The following is an 18,991-nucleotide window of genomic DNA, read 5'->3' on the forward strand; positions in this document are numbered from 1 at the left end:
CTAAAGCATGTTAACTCTCAACCTTTTCTTGAACAAATAAAAGGTATGTAATTAATGAAAAATAGTGGTATGAAGAAATACTCAAATATCCTGTTCAAGACAAGGTGCTTTTCTTGAATGATAGATGAGAGCTGGAATGCTCCCCACAGAGTACCCCTGGTCATTTTAAACAGGTCCTATCTCTATAGCAACACACCAATTATCTTCAGTTTGTCATATTTTCCAGAGCAGTTATTATGGTCTGTGTATGGTGTCTCTGGTGAAGGCTGTCCATCCATTAACTCACACAATGGACTCACACAGGCAATTCCATTACGGTTGGAGCTGCCCCAGACCCAACAGCTGTGGTCTGAGGGCTCATTGGATGACCAACCCTCTGTATCAAACCTGATGAACATGACATAAGGCACGGTTGACAATCATGTTAATTTCTCTTTCTTTCTACACCTTTGTCCTGACAGGTCTTAGGCCTTTCAATGTGCAGACAAGCAGTCAGCATGACATACACATAAGCAGTCAGGCAGCAAGACAGACTGATTGACAGACTGACAGATCATCAGACAGACAGACATACAGGCAGGCAGGCAAGCAACGAGACAGACAAACTGATCAACAGACAAACTGACGGATCAGCAAACCAACAGACAGGACTCCCTGAGTCCACCTTCCTGCTCCGAGCTCCCCTCCCTCCAGTGTGTTACCCACCACCCCCCCACCCCCACCCCCACCCCCCCAGCCCCACCCTCCTGATATCAGTGGCCCCGCTCCATCAGGTACACTCCCAGATGATGAGGCAAGTTGACATGTGACTTGTGTTGACGTGTCGACTTGTTCATGGTAGAGGAAGTTGCCTGGAGCAACTTCCTCCACCATGAACAAGTAGCTGCCCCCCTGGAGTGCTCCAAAGAACAGACCCGTCGATCAAAGTGATGTGACGGTCAATACTCAGCTTGGGGCAAAGGTACTTGTGACATGGAGGGGGGTGACTCACCATGAGGGGAAGGCTGAGGTTTCAGGAAACCTCTATCCTCCCTCTGAATAGTCAGGCCCAGTCTCATTAGGTGTGGGCAAGTGGAAAGGCAGAAAATGTCAGTGTGTGGGTCCTGTTGCTGAGGCCACTGGGGTTAGGCTGAAAGTTGCTTGCTGACTCATACAGGCTAGATGTTTGTTTGTCTGGGCCCCTGTGGAGTGTGAAGAATCCTAAGCCCACTAATAAGTTGTGTGTCTTTACATCTTACAAACACCCACAGGGACAGACCCATAGACATGACCAAGCTGTTTTGACTGTGATGTTCCTCATTGGAGAACAAAATTATCCCCAAAACAACATTATGTTTATTATAAATATTGTATTTTTGTACTAACATCTGACAACATAGTATTGCTAGGATGAGCAAGAACATTTAGAATATAGAAGTTTGTTGCCAAATACAATTTATAATTGCACTCTTCGGATTTATAGCGGGGTGATGTTATATCTGGGTCCTGAAGAGGGGGACAGTGAGTTACACCTTTAGTTACTGTAATACAAATTCACTAAATTACAATAAGATAATATATGATAATATATTATTTTGTTATGCACATCTATTGTACTGTCTTACAACTTTATGTACTTAACTTAATCATCGAATGGACACATACACACACGGCACATAGTTTGATTATTGCTCTGAGCAGCCCAAGTAATTACTACTGGCCCTGTCTGTGCTAGAATGACGCTTCTGCAGTGCCCAAAAACCATTGGATGTGTTGGGCACATTGACCAGGATATTCAATCTTTTAACTTGCTGTGTCATTCTTTGTGTTCTTAAACGTCTCTGTGTGCCTGCTGACTGCTGAGAAGCAGAGCAGGCTTCCACATGTGTCTGCAGAGCTGGGTCACCCAGGGGTCACCCAGATAGAACAGAGGAACAGATTGGCAGAACTCATTAAGATAGACTTTTCTGGGAAAGTGACAGATGAAAGAGAGTGAAGAAAAAAAGAAATCCAATGTTTGTCCTCCATATGGCCTTGTGTGAGTTTATACAAGGGGAAAACCCCCACGTTTCGCTGTGTTTGCTGCAGTCCTGTTTTCTGTGGCTGACGTACGCGTGTTTTTACCCCTCATTAGCCGAGATGGTTTAACAGTAAACACCCCTGTCACATAAAACACAAGTGCAGTGCAAGAGACTGAGCTAAAAACGTACATTTGGATGTTAGTGTGTGAACCAGGCAGTGAGAGAAAAAGCTCTGTCAGGGCTGCTGGATTGGCATGATGCAGGTAATTAAGTGAGAACAACAATGTTCTGCTTGACTGGATGTGTGCAATACAAAAATATCTCACAAGTTACACATCATCTGACATGGCTTTCCTGAACAGCCAATCATGCCAGGATGACACGTAGAATTGTCTCCACTGGCCAATCAAATTTAACAACAGTGTTGATGTTGACTTGCGTCATCTCTGCCAGACATGTCATCAAGACCACATGAGAACACGTTTTATTCTACATGGCATTGTTTCCTGGAATAGAATTATTAGTATTATTGTCAGCATTATTTTACAAAACCTTAGACTCTGTTGTAAATAAATATAAAAACAATTACATCCCAGTTGTCGTCTTTCTGAATGTAATATCTTTATTTCAAAGATACATAGCAACTACACACACAACAACACATTCTTTATGAATGCAAAAGCTGTAGTACACAATCTTGGAATATACAACCAATAACAGGCATGGCAGGTCAATACTACTTAAAATACACATAAAAAACACATGACAGAATACACATCATTTACAGTATGTACAGAAGACATGGACTTGAGAGAAAAGCAACAATTTCTGAATGGGTCAAGATCCTATCCAGTTCTAATGAAGGGTGTTTATGGTTGATTCAGGCACACACTATATATCCATGCCCACATGTACAGTTTTGTACTATATCTTAATGCCACACCGCTTTGAGGAGCCCCGGGTGGACAACTGGATATTGCATAGCAGAGAACAGCACACTACGATCAATATCACGGTTTTTCAATTGCACTAATGTCTGACAGACATTACAGTCATGCAGCACGGACCACAAGCACTGTGTGTACAAAATACTTTAGAAACCAGGCAGGGTAGACAGGAGCGGGACAAGACAAACACGGACGTGACCCACCTCACGGCAAACCACAAAACACAACTGTTTCTGATGTACTGTATCCAACAACAACATGGGGCTGACCCGGTCACAGAATGCACTAACATAGGTGACAATACACATTCAAGCGACTGATTTGATACACTTTAGTGGAAGTTGTATGGCCTTCTATGTCATTGACAGGCCAGTGTGGTGATGAAAGTTAGTTCTGGGTGGAATGATCCTTCTGATTCTGTTCAGTGTGGACAAAGGGGCCTCTGAGAGGCGTGATGCTGTCCCATGTGTGTGGTCCAAGTCTGAACAGAGCATCGCCTTCTATTCGTCTTCTAACCTCTCTTCTGCTTCCATCCCTTATGGGGATGAGGAAATGAAGGGGAAGTCCAAGAATGACCCCTTTCCATCAGTCCCAGTGGGCTTCTGGTTGAATGGTGTGCCAGCGTGCTGTCTCCACCTGCCCTCGACGGCACATCTCTCTCCAGTGTCCCTGTCCTGCCTCCGGACCTTCACAGCCAATCAGCACACGGCCCATCATGCTACTCTTGGTGTAGACGTGCCCCTGTCAGAGAGACTCATGTATCAGGTCTAATAGCATATCTTGTGATATAAAAAATATATAATTTTGGTAAACTCCTGCAGGTGTTACAACTGCATGCCATCTCAGCTTCATCATAAAAGTCTTGGATTAATGACGTGTTCTGTAAGACTCTCACCTGCATGATGATGAACTCCAGGACCATGTTGAGCAGGGAGACCTCTCCAACAGGAAGGTCAAACAGGAAGGGGGCGTTCCACACTGCATTATGTCCTCCTGCCCCCTTGGTCTCCTTGGTTCCTATCACCTTTCCATCCTGGCGCAGGTTGATGACAACATAGTGGTCTGTAAGGACATCATGACATCATTATTGGGGGACATATGAGGGGGGGACAGAAAGATGGTGAGAAACATGCACACACACACATACACACACATTATTCTCTATTAGGCGGATGTCTGGTGGATTATCATGTCCTCAAAAGAACATGAGGTCCTTCTCACTGTTATTCATCTCTCCCTAATTCTCTCTCTCTCTCTCTTTCTATCTGTCTCTCTCTCTCACAAACACACACACACACACACACACACACATACACACAATGCTTATATAAGGCTTTAGAACTGAAGATCATGGAGAATCATGTCCTAAAACAAAGTATCTATAAAATCCACTTAAAAACCCTTTCAAAAACACTATTCTCCCATCCTGTTCTGACAGCTATTGTTTCTATGACTATTTACACATTTATAAGAATAAAGCAGGTGGTGTTCTATTTCAGGCTCAGCCACACTGCCCAATGTACTGCAGAGATGAGTTTCTGACAGAGAGATGAAAGATGAAATAGTACACAGGAAATGACAGGAGGCTGATCACTTTCCTTAATCTGATTATGGCGCTCAATCAGAGATGTGACTAACCAATGCTGAGACTGGATCTGAGTTTGGGTCTTTGATCACACATGGCTAGGGCTGGGGCTGTAACCAACAATGGCTGAGACTGGGTTAGGGTCTGCATCAGGGTATCTGAAGTTGAGGGCTTACCTGGGGCACCTGGCATCCTTGTTAACTTGGCCAGGTTTTCTGCCTTGCGTACCATCACCTTGATCCTGTGGGCTACGGTCTGGTATTGGAGCAGGATAAAGAGCTGGCCCAAGGACCGGGGAGCACACACAGAACTCTTCCTACGACTTAGTGTCTCCTGGGAACTCATGCTCTGAAAGGACACAAAAGAAGGGAAGAGAAACGAAGAGAGGAAAGGAGAAAAGGCATAATAAAAGAAGTTGAATTAAAACAACATTTTCCAAAAGATTTATTTTGTCAACCAGGTGCTCTACAAGGTGTCCTGAAGAGACAGAACTTCCAAGTGCCTTTCAACAAACCCTTCTCATCCTGACACTGTTAAACACTGGAAAGGCAGGAACGCATCCCTAATCTGAACCTAGTGTTCAGCAGCCCCACCTCCAGAGACTTGTGTGTTGATAGGCGGAATGAATCCCATTAGCTGCTCATTTAGGGCCGCCAGACTCCGCCAAGCATGCTGCTGTGAGCCCATCACTGTGTGTGGGGGGAACCAGCAGAGTGTGACGAATGTTTTAGCCGGCAAGTGAGCTTCACTTCACTGCTTCAATCTGTCGATCTGTCAGTCTTTGGGTCTGTCAGTTGTTGTTTCCCACAGAGACTAATTTCTTCCAATGTCTGTTAAGGTACCAAGACTGTCACAGAACAGAAAAAGAGAAGTTATTAATAATAATAATAAGAAAAATAAGATCAAAGGAGGAAAAAAACCCTCTCTCTGTATCTCTCTGTTTCTTTTTGTATGAGCGACCCAACTCTGATGATGATCATCAATGTCCCTTTGGACTAAAGCATCAAATAGCATGGGCAAGTGCTGAGTAACCTTTAAGTGTACTGACCAACCCTGCATGTCGAGTCAATGTGATGTCATTTGGAGTGTAATTAATGGAAGTGTGTCTCTGGAATTTGATCCCTGCAATTCTACCACAGCATGGTCTGTTCTCCACAGTAATGTCCCCACAGGAGAAGTTGTAATGGATCACATCCGTATGTCACAGGTGTCTCATGAACACCGCTTTAGCCAGCTACTCTGTGCTCACCGAAATGCCAGAAATTCAAATGAAACCGGATGTATTACACTCTCTACCCACAGAGATCTCCCCATCAAATACATCTCCTCTTCATTCCTCTCTTCTCCTGCTTCCACATCTGACACTGACCCTAACCACTGAACCTCACATACATATTGATGGAGTCTGCTTCACTGCGACCTTGTTTACCATATCCACACAGGCGTGACATCCTTGGCTCTGCATCTACATCTGACATCCATGGTGAGAAACGGCATCCAGAGGCTCTTTAGAAGATACACTCCCTGGATTATGTACATTCATATTTCATGCCAGGCACCTTTTGTATAAATGTCACACACACACACACACACAACGTGCAACCCCCCCCCCCCACCCCCCGTCTGTCAGTAATGGCCTCTGGCAGCGTCTCCACAGCCCCATAGAGGACAACGCGTGGGCACAGAGCCAGCTCACTGCACTCAACATGTTTCCGCTGCAGTCACATTTCCACAATGTCATCATGCCCAAGCAGAGGGGGGGGGGGGGAAGGAACACTAATGGGTGGCCTATTCTGATTAGACATCACATTCCCTCACGAGTAAAACATGATAGGGGCTATTCATAAGCCTCTGCGTGCGTGGTCGTACCATGCATTATGTAAGTCAACAGAGAAGGGAGAAGTGGATAGCAATGGAAAGTGTGGCGTGTGTGTGTGTGCCTGTGTGTGTGCACTTCCTTGTGTACATGCATGTGAGGCGAGTGCCTTTGATAGCCCAACAATGCGTTACTGTGCTTTTACAGTGACAGACAAGATGATGTGGGGGGTACCTTCTTCAACTGGCTCCTGGCAGGGCTGAGCTCCCTGGTGTAGGTGATGGTGGTGTCTGGCTCCCAGTCCATCTCCCTGCACGCCATCTCCAACTCCCCCAGGGCGGCCTCGCGCAGCCCAGAGAAGTCCCTGCTGAAAACGGCCAGCCGGAGGGTGCAGGCACGGAGCTCCTCCACGGAGCCCACCTGTAGCACAAAGCTCTGGCTCTGCATCTCTGGGCTGAGGCTGCGTCTGCGCGACGATGCCACCTGTTGAGGGGAGGGGCAGAGCGGAGGAAGGCTGGCCCGCACCAGCACCCCGCTCCGGCGCCGCGCCGCCCCTGACAGGCCCAGGATGCTGGCGGTCAGCGTGCCCCGCCCGGGCGAGAAACGAAGGGAGAAATGGAGGATCGGCGCGGTCTTACTGAGGATGGATAAGGAGCCGGGGCTGGAGCTGGAACCGTACTGTGTAGGGGCGGGCTCCCCCTGTTGGACAGGAGGTTGCGTGGCAGTAGTGGCGCTCAGACGGCTGTGCTCGCTGCAGAGGATGCTGTCGCCGCTCACCGTGCAGCGCCGCTCGATGGCCCGGCGTGTCTTGGAGACCAGACTCAGCTTGGGGATGGAGGGCAGGGAGGCACGCCCGTGGACTCGAGGCTTGTTGGGGGAGGAAGGCGCGCAGGGGGTGCTGAGGCGCCGCATGGGGAAGCAGGACCTGGGAGACGTCCTCCCCTCCGAGAACGGGGCCGAGGGATTAAAGGGCAGGGCGCTGAGGTCATCGTCAGAGGGGGAGGAGCTACTCCTGGGGGAGGGGAAGTCCAGAACGTCGCCGTCCAGCTCCTCGTACTGCTGCTTGATGGGTAAAGTGCCGGGCGCGGGGTTCAGGGTCACGGTCACGTGTCTGGAGACAGCGGAGTGAGGGGACAGGGCGGCCTCCATGTCCTCTGGTGGATGGCTCTTCCCTCTACGCCAGCACAGGATACAGCCCAGGACCAGGCAGAAGCAGAACACTGCCAGACCAACTGCCAGCAGGATCTGCAGGTGGACTAGACACACACAAACACACAGACACATACAAACATCGACACAGGGCGGTAAGTAAGGGGTTAATGTCTGCAGTGACATCAGTGATTCGAAAGAGAGAGAAAGAGAGAGAACATTAATTGGTGCCCATTCATTATAAAAGAAATTATACCATACCTCACATTTACTAATACAGCAATCATCTTACTAAGTCTCCACACTTGTCATCTATTATCACATTAAACAGGAAATGTCTAAAGTTTCTAATCATGATAAATTGTTTAATTTTGGAAGCTGAATCTATGCTGTTGTTGCATTGATCTAAAACAGAGCCAAGTAAACACATTACAGTTGTTTCATCATCATTTATTCCGGCTACTTCCAAAGCAGTCCTACATGAACATTGCGCCATCTGATTGATTGGCCATTTTTTTTAACGGTCTGAATTTGTCACTAAACCGACACGCTGCCTTTACGTAAACAGTTAGTGACAGTGTCACAGTGACTCATTCGTCAGGCCAAACTTAATTTATCAGGGATGATAGGATGCAAAACATCTTCTTCAAGGGGCTCTTAACAGAAGATCACAGAGAACACAAATTATGATCCTGGCCCACTTACAAAGAAACAGCAGGTGGGTCTGTAAGGGCACCTTGAGGGTTACCTAGATGTGGATGTTTAATAGGCAAGACTATTTCCCCCCTGCCATGCCCTTAATTGTTCTGATCCATTTCACGCACTGTTACAGGCTTCCAATAGAACAATTCCTTGGGCTACAGTTGGAGCTGGTGCTATAAAAAATGAACGGGATGATGCCCTTCAGACAAGACAACAGGTGTTTGAAATTCAAAAAGGAACAAAGTGACTCATACAATACCAGTTCAACTATTAGGTTGGCTTAAGTAGTAGTCAAAAATACTGAATTGTGGTATTAAAAAGAGGGAAGACAGATCAAACCTGACAGGTCTGCCTGTCACAATACATCACATAAGCCCTACTAAAGCCCACCTAAACATAATAATAATAATAATAATAATGGAAAAATCGAATACACTACCCGCCAAATATAGTTTTTCGATGCTAGCCAAATCGGAATACTTTTTATTCTAACATGTTTATTTCCCATTTCATAATGAAAAATCTTTGTAAAGTACAACCAATCCTCCTGCACTCAACATGTTTCACATACAACTTTTTCCTGTTCTGAATGCTACCTGTTGCAATGTACAATTATTCACGTGATAAAAACGTGAATGAACGCAAGTTTATTATTGTAACATTTTATCTCCATTTTATTTCAATAATAGAATAATTGTTAAACTTGCAGGACCGTTAACTCTGTCGAAAGCATGTTATGATGACATGCATATTTTATCTTTTTTTTTATATAAAATAAAAATCACAGAACTTTTAAAGAGAATGATAACTAAAACGAACGCCAAGGTTACTTACCTGGAAGGGCATGGTACGACATGTTCCTTATGTCCTTGGTTGAATCAATGTGAACGCGGTTTAAGATCAAAATCCATTTCTTTTGTCCAGCACGCGCATTTTCACGTTGACTTCCTTGGCACAGGATAACGCATATGCGTCGTTGTGACAGACCCTTTGCTTTTAAGCCAATGACTGCTTTCGGTGACTAAGCTTTCATACCAATTGATCTAAATGTGAGTGGGAGGTAAGGGAATCTGAATTAAGCTTTCAAACATAGAGACTCGACATCACATCAAATGCTATATTGATGGCATGATTGTTCAAATTGAATAAGGAATTAGAAATTTACCTGGAATTGATGATTATTGTAGGCATGTGATGTAAAATTATGTTCCATACACACCATTTAAATGTTTACTTTTCTTATTGTCTTGTTATAAATCCACCCCCCCTCCACACACACACGCACACACACACGCACGCACACACACACGCACACACACACGCACACACACACGCACACACACACGCACACACACACGCACACACACACGCACACACACACACACACACACACGCACACACACACACACACACACACGCACACACACCCAGCACTGTGTGCATCCACTGCCTCTGACTCATAGCCCACTGCGCCAAAGATGCGCTCTGCGTTTCCTCAGATCTTTCTTCTGAAAAAGGCACAGGCATTCAGCAGACATGGTCCCTACTACTTTGAGATTGTCATCTCCTGTTATCTCCAATCTTCAGCTACCGTGCCCTGGGTTTACCCCACACAAATATCTTCCATCTCACACACACTCATAACACACACACACAAACCATGCAGACATACAAACATGAATACACAGAAAAATACACACAAACTCACATGCACACACAATCACCCACAACATGCAGACACATAAATATACACACCCACACACATATGCACGCGCACACAGGGAGCATATTTGAATTTATTTTGAGTTATTACCATAAAATGATGTGAGGGCAGTTATCAGAGTATGGTCTACTTGCTGGATGAAGCAAACAAAGTCACGTTTACACCATGGAAATGGCTAAGATGTTTGATGGCAAACTAATTAGCCAGTTGAGGGTTCCATTGCTGGATATTGTCAATAATGCAACCATCTACAGTAGCCTGTTTGCAACGCAATAATGTGTTGCAAATGTTGCAATGCTAACCAGACCATACATTGTGTTTTTGTTGAAATGGATGTAGGTTTACTCTTGACAAATGTATTTATTGTATATCACTTTGGACAATGTAAACAGACTATACCTTTTCTCCCAACTACTTTTTATTCTCAATGAAGATGTCATAATTCATCAATTGTTTGACCTTCTTTCCATTAAGCCTATATAACAGGCCTGCCTTGAGAAGAAAATACCATACAGAATGACATCTTTGTAAAAACGGTTTCAGTCCAGATAACTGCATTGACATGCTTGTGTGAGTTTGTAAACATTTTACAAAAAGTGTTTGCGTGGGACCCGTGTAATCTGTTCAGATCAGACAGGCCAAACAAAAAATTATAACCAATTTAACATAGTCTAAGAAACTGAGAGAGATAAATTAGTTTGCCCTGCCAGCCTGCTTACAGTCATCAACTGTGCCAAAGGTATTGTAAAAATTCTTGTAGTGAGAATGATGCTACTGTTTGTGGCATTGAGCTGTCTTGTATTTCACACTAAATGTTTATAATCTGAAGCGAATTTATATAAAAAACTAACAAAAAATCAGCTGACTGGATTTACCATTTCAAAATCATTTACAATAAATGAACAGTTGGGGGGTGTAGAGGATCATTTATAACTGTGTTTTACTATAAGTGAGCCATGACTTAAAATGTAATCAAGAATTATCACGAGACGTCATAGTCAGGCTTCTATATTGGTAATAGCAATGAACAAAGGAATTTGTTAATTAAATAGTTCATTAATCCATGAATTAATGGATGGATCGATGGGTGAATTCATGGATGGATGAAGGGGTGTGTTGTGTAGCTCCAGATGTGTGTGAGGGAGCAGTGTGCAGCCGCCACATGTGTGAGCATGCAATGTTCAGCTCACCTTCTAGGTTCTTGGTGAACAAGACCTGTAACAGCAGCCAGAGGAAGAGCAGCAGGATAACTCCCTCAATCATTCCCTTGCAGCAGAAGAAGAAGACAGACTGCCAGACAGGCTGGCCAGTGTAGTCCTCCTCCTGGTGGGGCATGTTGAACTGGACCCAGAAACAGACTCAGACCCAGATTTGGTAGCAGCCAGGAGCTGGGAAGTCCTGCCTGTGTGATACCCCTGATGACGTCCTTCCTCAGAAAAGTTTGTATTCAGTGGTATAGTGGTTAGATGTTAGGGTTCCCTTGCAGGAGATCAGTGGTTGACATCCAGTGTTCAGAACAGTTGGACATTGTACTGAGCTTGACATGTTCTAGGCTGTTAGACATCCCGGCTGAGAAGACTGAAATTGTGCTGGTGAGGATTTCCCCAAAAACTTATTTCAGTGCGCCTCTCTATCCAGCTATGCTGCCATTCTGTCCAGGAAGGTAATCCCTTCCTTCAGAGGAGGGGAGTGAGTGTGCCACTCTGGCTCCAAGTGAAGTGAGGTTCTCTCTTGTCCTGCAGTTACTGTCTCTGGCCAGAATCCACTCACAGCTGCAGTCCTGGTTCAGTTTCCCCAATAACACACACATTTGAACACACACACAGACATATGCATATGTGCACATGTACACACATTCTCTATCTATCTATCTATCTCTTTTTCTATCTCTTTCTCTCTCTCTCTCTCTCACACACACACACACACACATACACGCACACACACACAGTCTAACCCTATTCCTCAATCAGCACAATCCCCTGGCTCCTCCCTTCCTTGAAAGACCTGCAAGCTGTCACTTCCATGAGCAAGTTCTGTTTCAGCAGAGTAGGGATGAAGGACAGACCAGTACTCAGTATGCTTACACTATTCACTACACACACAATACTCTCATGTGGCATAATTCTAATTATATTTGCTTAAACTTGGACATCTAACATGATATTGTAAACCCCATCTAATGCTAATATCCTAAATACATTAAGCCATAATACAACATTGCATACAAATGAAATCCTGTACCACAGAGTAGCATCTTTTGTAGAGAGAGAAATGTTTTTCTACATTATTTTGAACTGAGCCCAACTTTTCTGTTCTCGTCACTTGGTATTTCAATTAGCCTGGAAACACCTTCACAGCTTCAAGACATCTTTTTAAATCATGCAAGAATAATACAGCAATTGAGCAAATAATATATACAGCTAATATATTTAAAGATGGATGATCTTGAGAGATATTTAAAGATATCTAAAGATCAACCCTGTAACAATACTGACACCTATTGGCCATTGATGAGTATACCATTGACTGTTGCATCATCAGTAAGCAATTAATCAATTTCCATTAAGTCAATAATAAATATATTTTCTAAAATGTTATTTACACGGTTGAATGGGACGGTGGTCAGAGCCATCTATCAGAGCAAATGAATCGTGAGCTGACAGATTAATCTGGTTTCCAGGCCAGGTCAAGATACTCAAACAGATTTCCCTCCAATCAGAATTTGGTCGGACCAATAACAACCATTTATCTGATATCAAATCAAATCAAATCAAATCAAATTTATTTGTATAGCCCTTTTTACACGCAAGCATGTCACAGAGGGCTTCACATACGCCCATAGAACTGCCCCTCAACCAACCTAAACCCTCAAGGAAGACAAGGAAAAACTCCCAGAAAAACTCCCAACGGGAGAAAAAATGGAAGAAACCTTGGGAGGAGCAATTCAGAGAGGGATCCCCTCCTCCAGAGACGGTTGGCAAGAGAGAGGAGCAGAACACAAGCTAAACATAGTCATACAGTGTCAATGGGTTTTAAAACACCAAAAATCCATTGTTCGGCTTTATAGACTTTGGATGGGACCTGGAAACTCGCTGTTGACCGTCATGGAGGCTGGTTTCCGGTTGACGACCTGGTCCAGCGTTGGTAGACCGACGACCAGGCAGGTCCTGACAGCTCATACCCCCCACACCACAAGGGATGTGTGGGGGGGACAGAGAGGAGAACAGGGATTAGAGAATGCCAGGAGCAGCTAACAGTTTCAGTCGTAATAGAATGAGATCCCCACCGGTCAAGTGTGGACTAGTGCAGCAATTTAACAAAGCTAAGAGGGTATGTGATGCAGCCCCACACACCAAGACAGCGACAGCCCCCCTTGGTTGGAACATGAAATCTGTTCCAGGGGAAACAACTCTAAAATAGGTTATATTTATACGAATAAGGATGAAAACAACCAGCCCCCCGTTGTCTCCAACTAGTAAACTATAACAATTAAAATATACAGCAACGGAACTATTACAGTAACAATATACAATAACAGGTTTACTTTATTTGTAACATTTAAATGGGCAGTGTGAACATAAGCTAAAATTACAATTTAAAAGTTACATGTGATACACACATAGGCAAACGCACACCCCAGGTTTACATAGAAAGTACACACATTTAACAATCATAGGATTGACTAAACAGGAACGTTTTTAATCTAGTTTTAAATGTCGAAACAGTATCAGCCTCCCTAATTGAGACAGGTAATTTGTTCCAGAGAAGAGGTGCTCTATATGAGAACGCCCTACCTCCAGCAGTTTTTTTCTTAATTTTGGGTATTACCAGATAGCCGGCATCTTGAGATCTTAGAGTCCTTGCGGGGCAATAGGGTGCAAGGAGACCGGAGAGGTACAGTGGTGCCAATCCATGTAGAGATTTGTAAGTTAGTAGTAAAACTTTGAAATCAGCTCTGGCTTGGATAGGGAGCCAGTGTAAAGAGATAAGAGTAGATGTTATATGATCAAACTTTCTTGTTTTTGTCAATAGTCTAGCAGCAGCATTTTGTACCCGCTGTAAATTTTTCAAGTAGGTAATTGGGAGGCCAGAGAACAACACATTGCAGTAGTCCAATCGGGACGTAACAAAAGCATGTATTAGTTTTTCAGCATCATCCTTTGAGAGGAATTTTCGTATTTTGGCAATATTACGTAGATGGAAAAATGCAGTTCTGGTGATTTGTTTAATATGGTACTCAAACGAAAGGTCTGGGTCCAATGTGACTCCTAAATTTTTTACCAACTGGCTTTGAGATACTTTGACACCATCTAAGTTTAAGGTCAGATTGGATAAATTATTTCTGTATTTTTTAGGGCCGAAAATTTGAACCTCGGTTTTATCCGAATTAAGAAGAAGGAAATTTGCTGTCATCCAAGTTCTCAACCCGGAAACACATTTTTCCATAGCATGTGGAAATTCTCCAGGCTTTATGGACATGTATAGCTGAGTATCATCTGCATAACAGTGAAAATTTACCCCAGAGCTTCTAATTATGTTTCCTAAAGGCAACATATAGAGTGAAAATAACAGAGGGCCTAGAACTGAACCCTGTGGTACTCCGTATTTTACAGTAGTGCTCCTGGATGAGCAACCATCATAGTGGACATATTGTGATCTATCAGATAGATACGATCTAAACCACTGAAGTGAAGTACCAGAGATCCCAACATAGTTCTCCATACGCTCCAGGAGAATCTCATGATCCACAGTGTCAAATGCTGCACTAAGGTCTAGAAGAACCAGAACAGAGATAGAGCCCGCGTCAGAGGCTAATAATAGATCATTGACTACCTTAGCTAATGCAGTTTCAGTGCTGTGGTGAAGACGAAATCCAGACTGGAGAGGTTCATAAAGCTGATTTGAGGAGAGGTGCTCAGTTAGCTGTTGTGCCACAGCTTTTTCTAAAATTTTGGAGAGAAATGGCAAATTTGAAATTGGCCTATAGTTGCTAATACAACCTGGATCCAGGTTTGGTTTTTTAAGAAGGGGCTTAATAATAGCTTGTTTGAAATTGTCAGGGATTTGTCCAGTTACAATAGATTCATTAATAATACTAAGCATGGAAGGTCCAATAATAGGGAGAAGTTCCCTACAAAGTTTGGCAGGGAGGGGATCAAGAAGGCAGCTGATGGGTTTCGAGGAATCTACCAGCTCGATGAACGCTTCCATAGAAATAGGGTTAAAGTGGGTAAGAGCCTCAACATGCAGCATGCTGGGTATAGAGTCAAATTCTGTGTTGATGGCCACTCCTCCAGGCCTAGTCTGTAGTTTGTCCCTTATTGCATAGATTTTTTGGTCAAAGAAATCTAAGAAATCATTGGGAGAGAGATCTGAACTAACGCAGAGTGTACTTTTCTTAGTGAGTTTTGCAACAGTATCAAATAGGAACTTTGTGTTGTGTTTGTTCTTACTAATCAATTTCGAGAAATATTCTGATCTGGACCTGATGAGGACTTGCTTGTACTCAATTTGGCTGTCCTTCCAGGCCAGGCGGAAAACCTCCAATTTAGTGGTACGCCACTTATGCTCTAATTTTCGAGTGGACCTCTTGAGAGTGCGGCTCCCCTCTGAATACCATGGAGCCATTTTCTTGTCTTTTCTTTTCCTTGGTTTGAGTGGGGCAACATAATCTAGGGATAACTGAAGAACCAAATTCAGATCCCTTGTTTTAGCATTTAATGATTTATTTGGGACGTCCAGTGCTTCTAGTGCAGCAGGTAGAATATTAGCCAGTTCCATAGCTGTGTTTGGGGTTATGCAGCGGCTAGTAGAAATATTCTGGGTGCCTCCAAGGCTCTGGCAGAGATCCATTTTAAAGGTAACCAGGCAGTGGTCTGATAATATAGGATTGTGGGGGTGGACAATGATGTCACTAATCTTGATTCCCCGTGTGAGAACTAAATCCAATGTATGCGAGTGAAGATGGGTAGGTTTAGAAACCACCTGAGTGAGACCTGTGGAATCCAATAGAGCAGTAAAGGCCTTACTTAGAGGATCTTTTGGGTCATCCACATGGATGTTAAAATCACCCATAATTAAGACAATATCAGTATATGTCACAAGATCAGCACTAAAATCAGCAAATTCCTCTAGGAAGAGGGAATACGGGCCGGGGGGCCGGTATAGAGTAACTAAACTAAATGAGGGAGGGGGGGCAATGGTAGAAGAATTAGTCCTTTTTAGAGTAGTTGGTGGTTTCATGCAAATTATCTCAAATGATTTAAAGGTATTTACGGATTTTAGGCTAAGGTTGAAGCTAGCTTTATATATCATAGCAACACCGCCACCTTTCTTTGAGACACGAGGGATGTGTGAGTACGCAAAATCCGGAGGCGATGCTTCATTCAGGGAGGAATATTCTTCAGGTTTTAACCAGGTTTCAGTGAGTCCAATCAGGTCCAGGTTGCATTCAGACATCAGATCATTAATCAAAACTGCCTTTGGGGATAGAGATCTGATGTTTAGGAGCCCAACATTCCAGTATGGGTTTTTGGCAGCTTTAGACGTAGGTAATCCTTCTGAAAAGGTGGCACTGCTATCAGAGAACTTAGTAGGAAGAGCAACGGGGGAGCAAGGCTGAATACATATCAAATTGGTATAATTCCTAATAATTGAGGGCCGGAATTTGGAAAAATGGCGGGGGACAGACACCGTCTCAATGGGAGAAACAACATCAGCATCCACGCTGGCTACACTACAAGCTGAGCTATCGGGCCCCCAACAGCTCACAACATGCCTATCAACATATCTATCAGACTCTCTAAGAGACTGTGGCCCGGCTTGTTCTAGTGAGTGTCAGGCCTGCTCTAAAATAGCTTCAATATTCCTAGACAAAAGAAAAGCACCTCTCCAGCTAGGATGGAGCCCGTCACTTTTCAACAAGCCAGGTTTGGCCCAGAAACGAGACCAATTATCTACAAATCCTAAACCCTGTTCTGAGCAAAAGCGAGCCAACCAGCGGTTGAGAGAGACAAGCCTGCTGTAGATCTCGTCAGTCCCCTTAACAGGTAGTGGGCCAGAGACTATTACTCGATGCCGACTCATCTTTTGAGCAAGGTCACATGCCCGAGCTATATTAACCTTCGTGACCTCTGACTGCCTCAGCCTTACATCATTGGTGCCGACATGAATGACAATATTCTCATACCTATCATCAGTGCGTGCGCCATGTGCCTTAGCTTGGGCCTTTGCCTTAGCCCTAGTGCTAGCCAGCACCCTAAGATTAGCTTCTATGTCGGTAGCTCTGGCCCCCGGTACACAGTAAACTGTCGCTGGTTGCTCTAATCTAATGTTACGAGTGATGGAGTCACCGATCACTAACGTCTGAGGAGTCCCACTCCCACCATGCTGCAAAGGTGAAACCGGTGGGGCTAAACTTGAGTTCTCCCTCACGCTAGGACTCCCTGTCTGTGATGTTGCGCCAGTCGCATCTAAAGTTACTAGCATACGTTCTTCCTCAAGCGACTGAACGCGACTCTCTAACAGAGTCAACTTATCGAACAAAATGGCACATGTAGGACAAAGTGAGTGGTCGTGAGACATTATAGTTAACTTACGTGAATAGTTTATGCCAACCAAGATAATCCGTCAAGAGCGTTGAGTTGGTTAGTTCAACGGGAACAGTAGCGTCGAGCTCCAAGGAAGAAAGCCGCGCCGAGTAAACCTATAACTAGACAGTAGATGTATGGATTAAATCGGTAAAGACAAAATAAATGAATAAACGAATTAATATATAATATATAGCGGTTAACAAGAAAAAGTTTGGGAAAAGTTTGGAGCAGCTCAGGTGCAGCGCGGTATGTCGTCAGACAGGAAACAGCAGCATGATATGTGAGGGGTTATTATGTGAGGGGTTATTATGACTGTACAGATAATCACTGCCGAGGCATTAAATGACAGCCAAGAGGACATTGTGATGCTCTAATTGGTTGTATACACAACATTGTATGTCACACCCTGATCCGTTTCACCTGTTGGTTTGTCTCCAGCCCTCACCAGGTGTTCCCTTTTTCCCTGTGTTCTCTGTTCTGTCAGTTGCCAGATTGTCTTGTGCTTCACAGTTGTTTCCAGCATTCCTGATGCATTTTCTTGTTCCTAGTATCTTCTGTCTTCACAGTTTTGATCGCTGCCTATTTAGTCTCCCGACCAGGGCCGGCCCAAGCCTTTACGGGGCCTTAAGCAGAATTGATTTGGGGGGCCCTTTACGTTTTTAATATACATATATATATATATATATTTAAAAAAAACATCAAACTGTAATTTCATGTGCTCCTAAGCTGCCGCGTAGTTTGCTTATGCCTTGGGCCGGCCCTGCTCCCGACCATAGGCCTGCCTGCCCCCAGTGTACCTCTGCCATTCGGCCCCGATCCGACCGCCCACCGACCGACCAACAAGCCTGCCTGCCGCTTCCTGTCCCAATTTGGGTCCACTATCCTGCCTTGTCATTATATCTATTATTAGAGACCATTTAGGAAATAATTCAGACTGTCCTTACACAAACATATTTGAAACGTTCACACACATCCATACAATTGAAAACTTCAGTAGGTTGAACCAATATTTTCAAAAACAAAAGTTTAGAAAGAAAAAGAAAACCCCTTGTAAATCTGAATTTAACTGAGAAGTTCGACTCATTTGCATTTCCAAATTGGTCTGGCGATGTCAGATTGGAAGGTGTGTGAGCTGGTTGGAAGCTGTTAGGTTTTATAAAGATATATATATATACACAAGTATATAAAATAGTTTTTTTATTTATGCAAATCACTAGTCAAACATAAGCATCTTCATTATGCTGATGTAGATAGATGGATGATGATGGTGCCTCCATTTCTTCTCCCCACGAAGAGTAATGCTCATGTGGCAGGGTTGGATGGTTGGATGAATGTGTGTGTGTGGGTGGGGGGGGGGGGGTTGGGTAACGTTGGATGGTATAGGGTGAGTGTGTGGTGAGGGATAGTCAAAATGGTATATTTAATGTGAGGTCTGTGTGTGGCTCTGTGTGTGTGTGAGGAGGGGAGGGGGGGGGTG

General features: G+C 44.1%; 1 protein-coding gene across 1 annotated transcript; it reads right to left on the reverse strand.

Annotated features, from left to right (window-relative positions):
* Positions 1-2,684: 2,684 nt before the first annotated feature.
* On the reverse strand, positions 2,685-11,257 carry LOC146246762 (uncharacterized). Its single transcript, XM_084682692.1, has 5 exons — positions 11,113-11,257; positions 6,583-7,604; positions 4,709-4,880; positions 3,843-4,009; positions 2,685-3,688 (listed from the first exon to the last, which is right to left on the reverse strand). Exons 1-5 carry the CDS (start codon positions 11,255-11,257, stop codon positions 3,533-3,535), a joined length of 1,662 nt encoding a protein of 553 aa, XP_084538818.1. The 3' UTR covers positions 2,685-3,532.
* Positions 11,258-18,991: the final 7,734 nt, after the last annotated feature.

The sequence above is a fragment of the Hypomesus nipponensis genome, chromosome 19, assembly GCF_054491055.1.
Source record: "Hypomesus nipponensis isolate SF chromosome 19, ASM5449105v1, whole genome shotgun sequence".
NCBI lineage: Eukaryota > Metazoa > Chordata > Actinopteri > Osmeriformes > Osmeridae > Hypomesus > Hypomesus nipponensis.

What these genes read in the sequence shown, in the direction of transcription:
- LOC146246762 (XM_084682692.1), bottom strand. Translation starts at nt 11,257, where the DNA reads ATGCCCCACCAGGAGGAGGACTACACTGGCCAGCCTGTCTGGCAGTCT. An exon ending in CCAGGAGCCAGTTGAAGAAG is followed by an intron (nt 4,881 to 6,582) that starts GTACCCCCCACA and finishes GTGTCCTTTCAG; the next exon opens with AGCATGAGTTCCCAGGAGAC. An exon ending in AAGGATGCCAGGTGCCCCAG is followed by an intron (nt 4,010 to 4,708) that starts GTAAGCCCTCAA and finishes ATGTCCTTACAG; the next exon opens with ACCACTATGTTGTCATCAAC.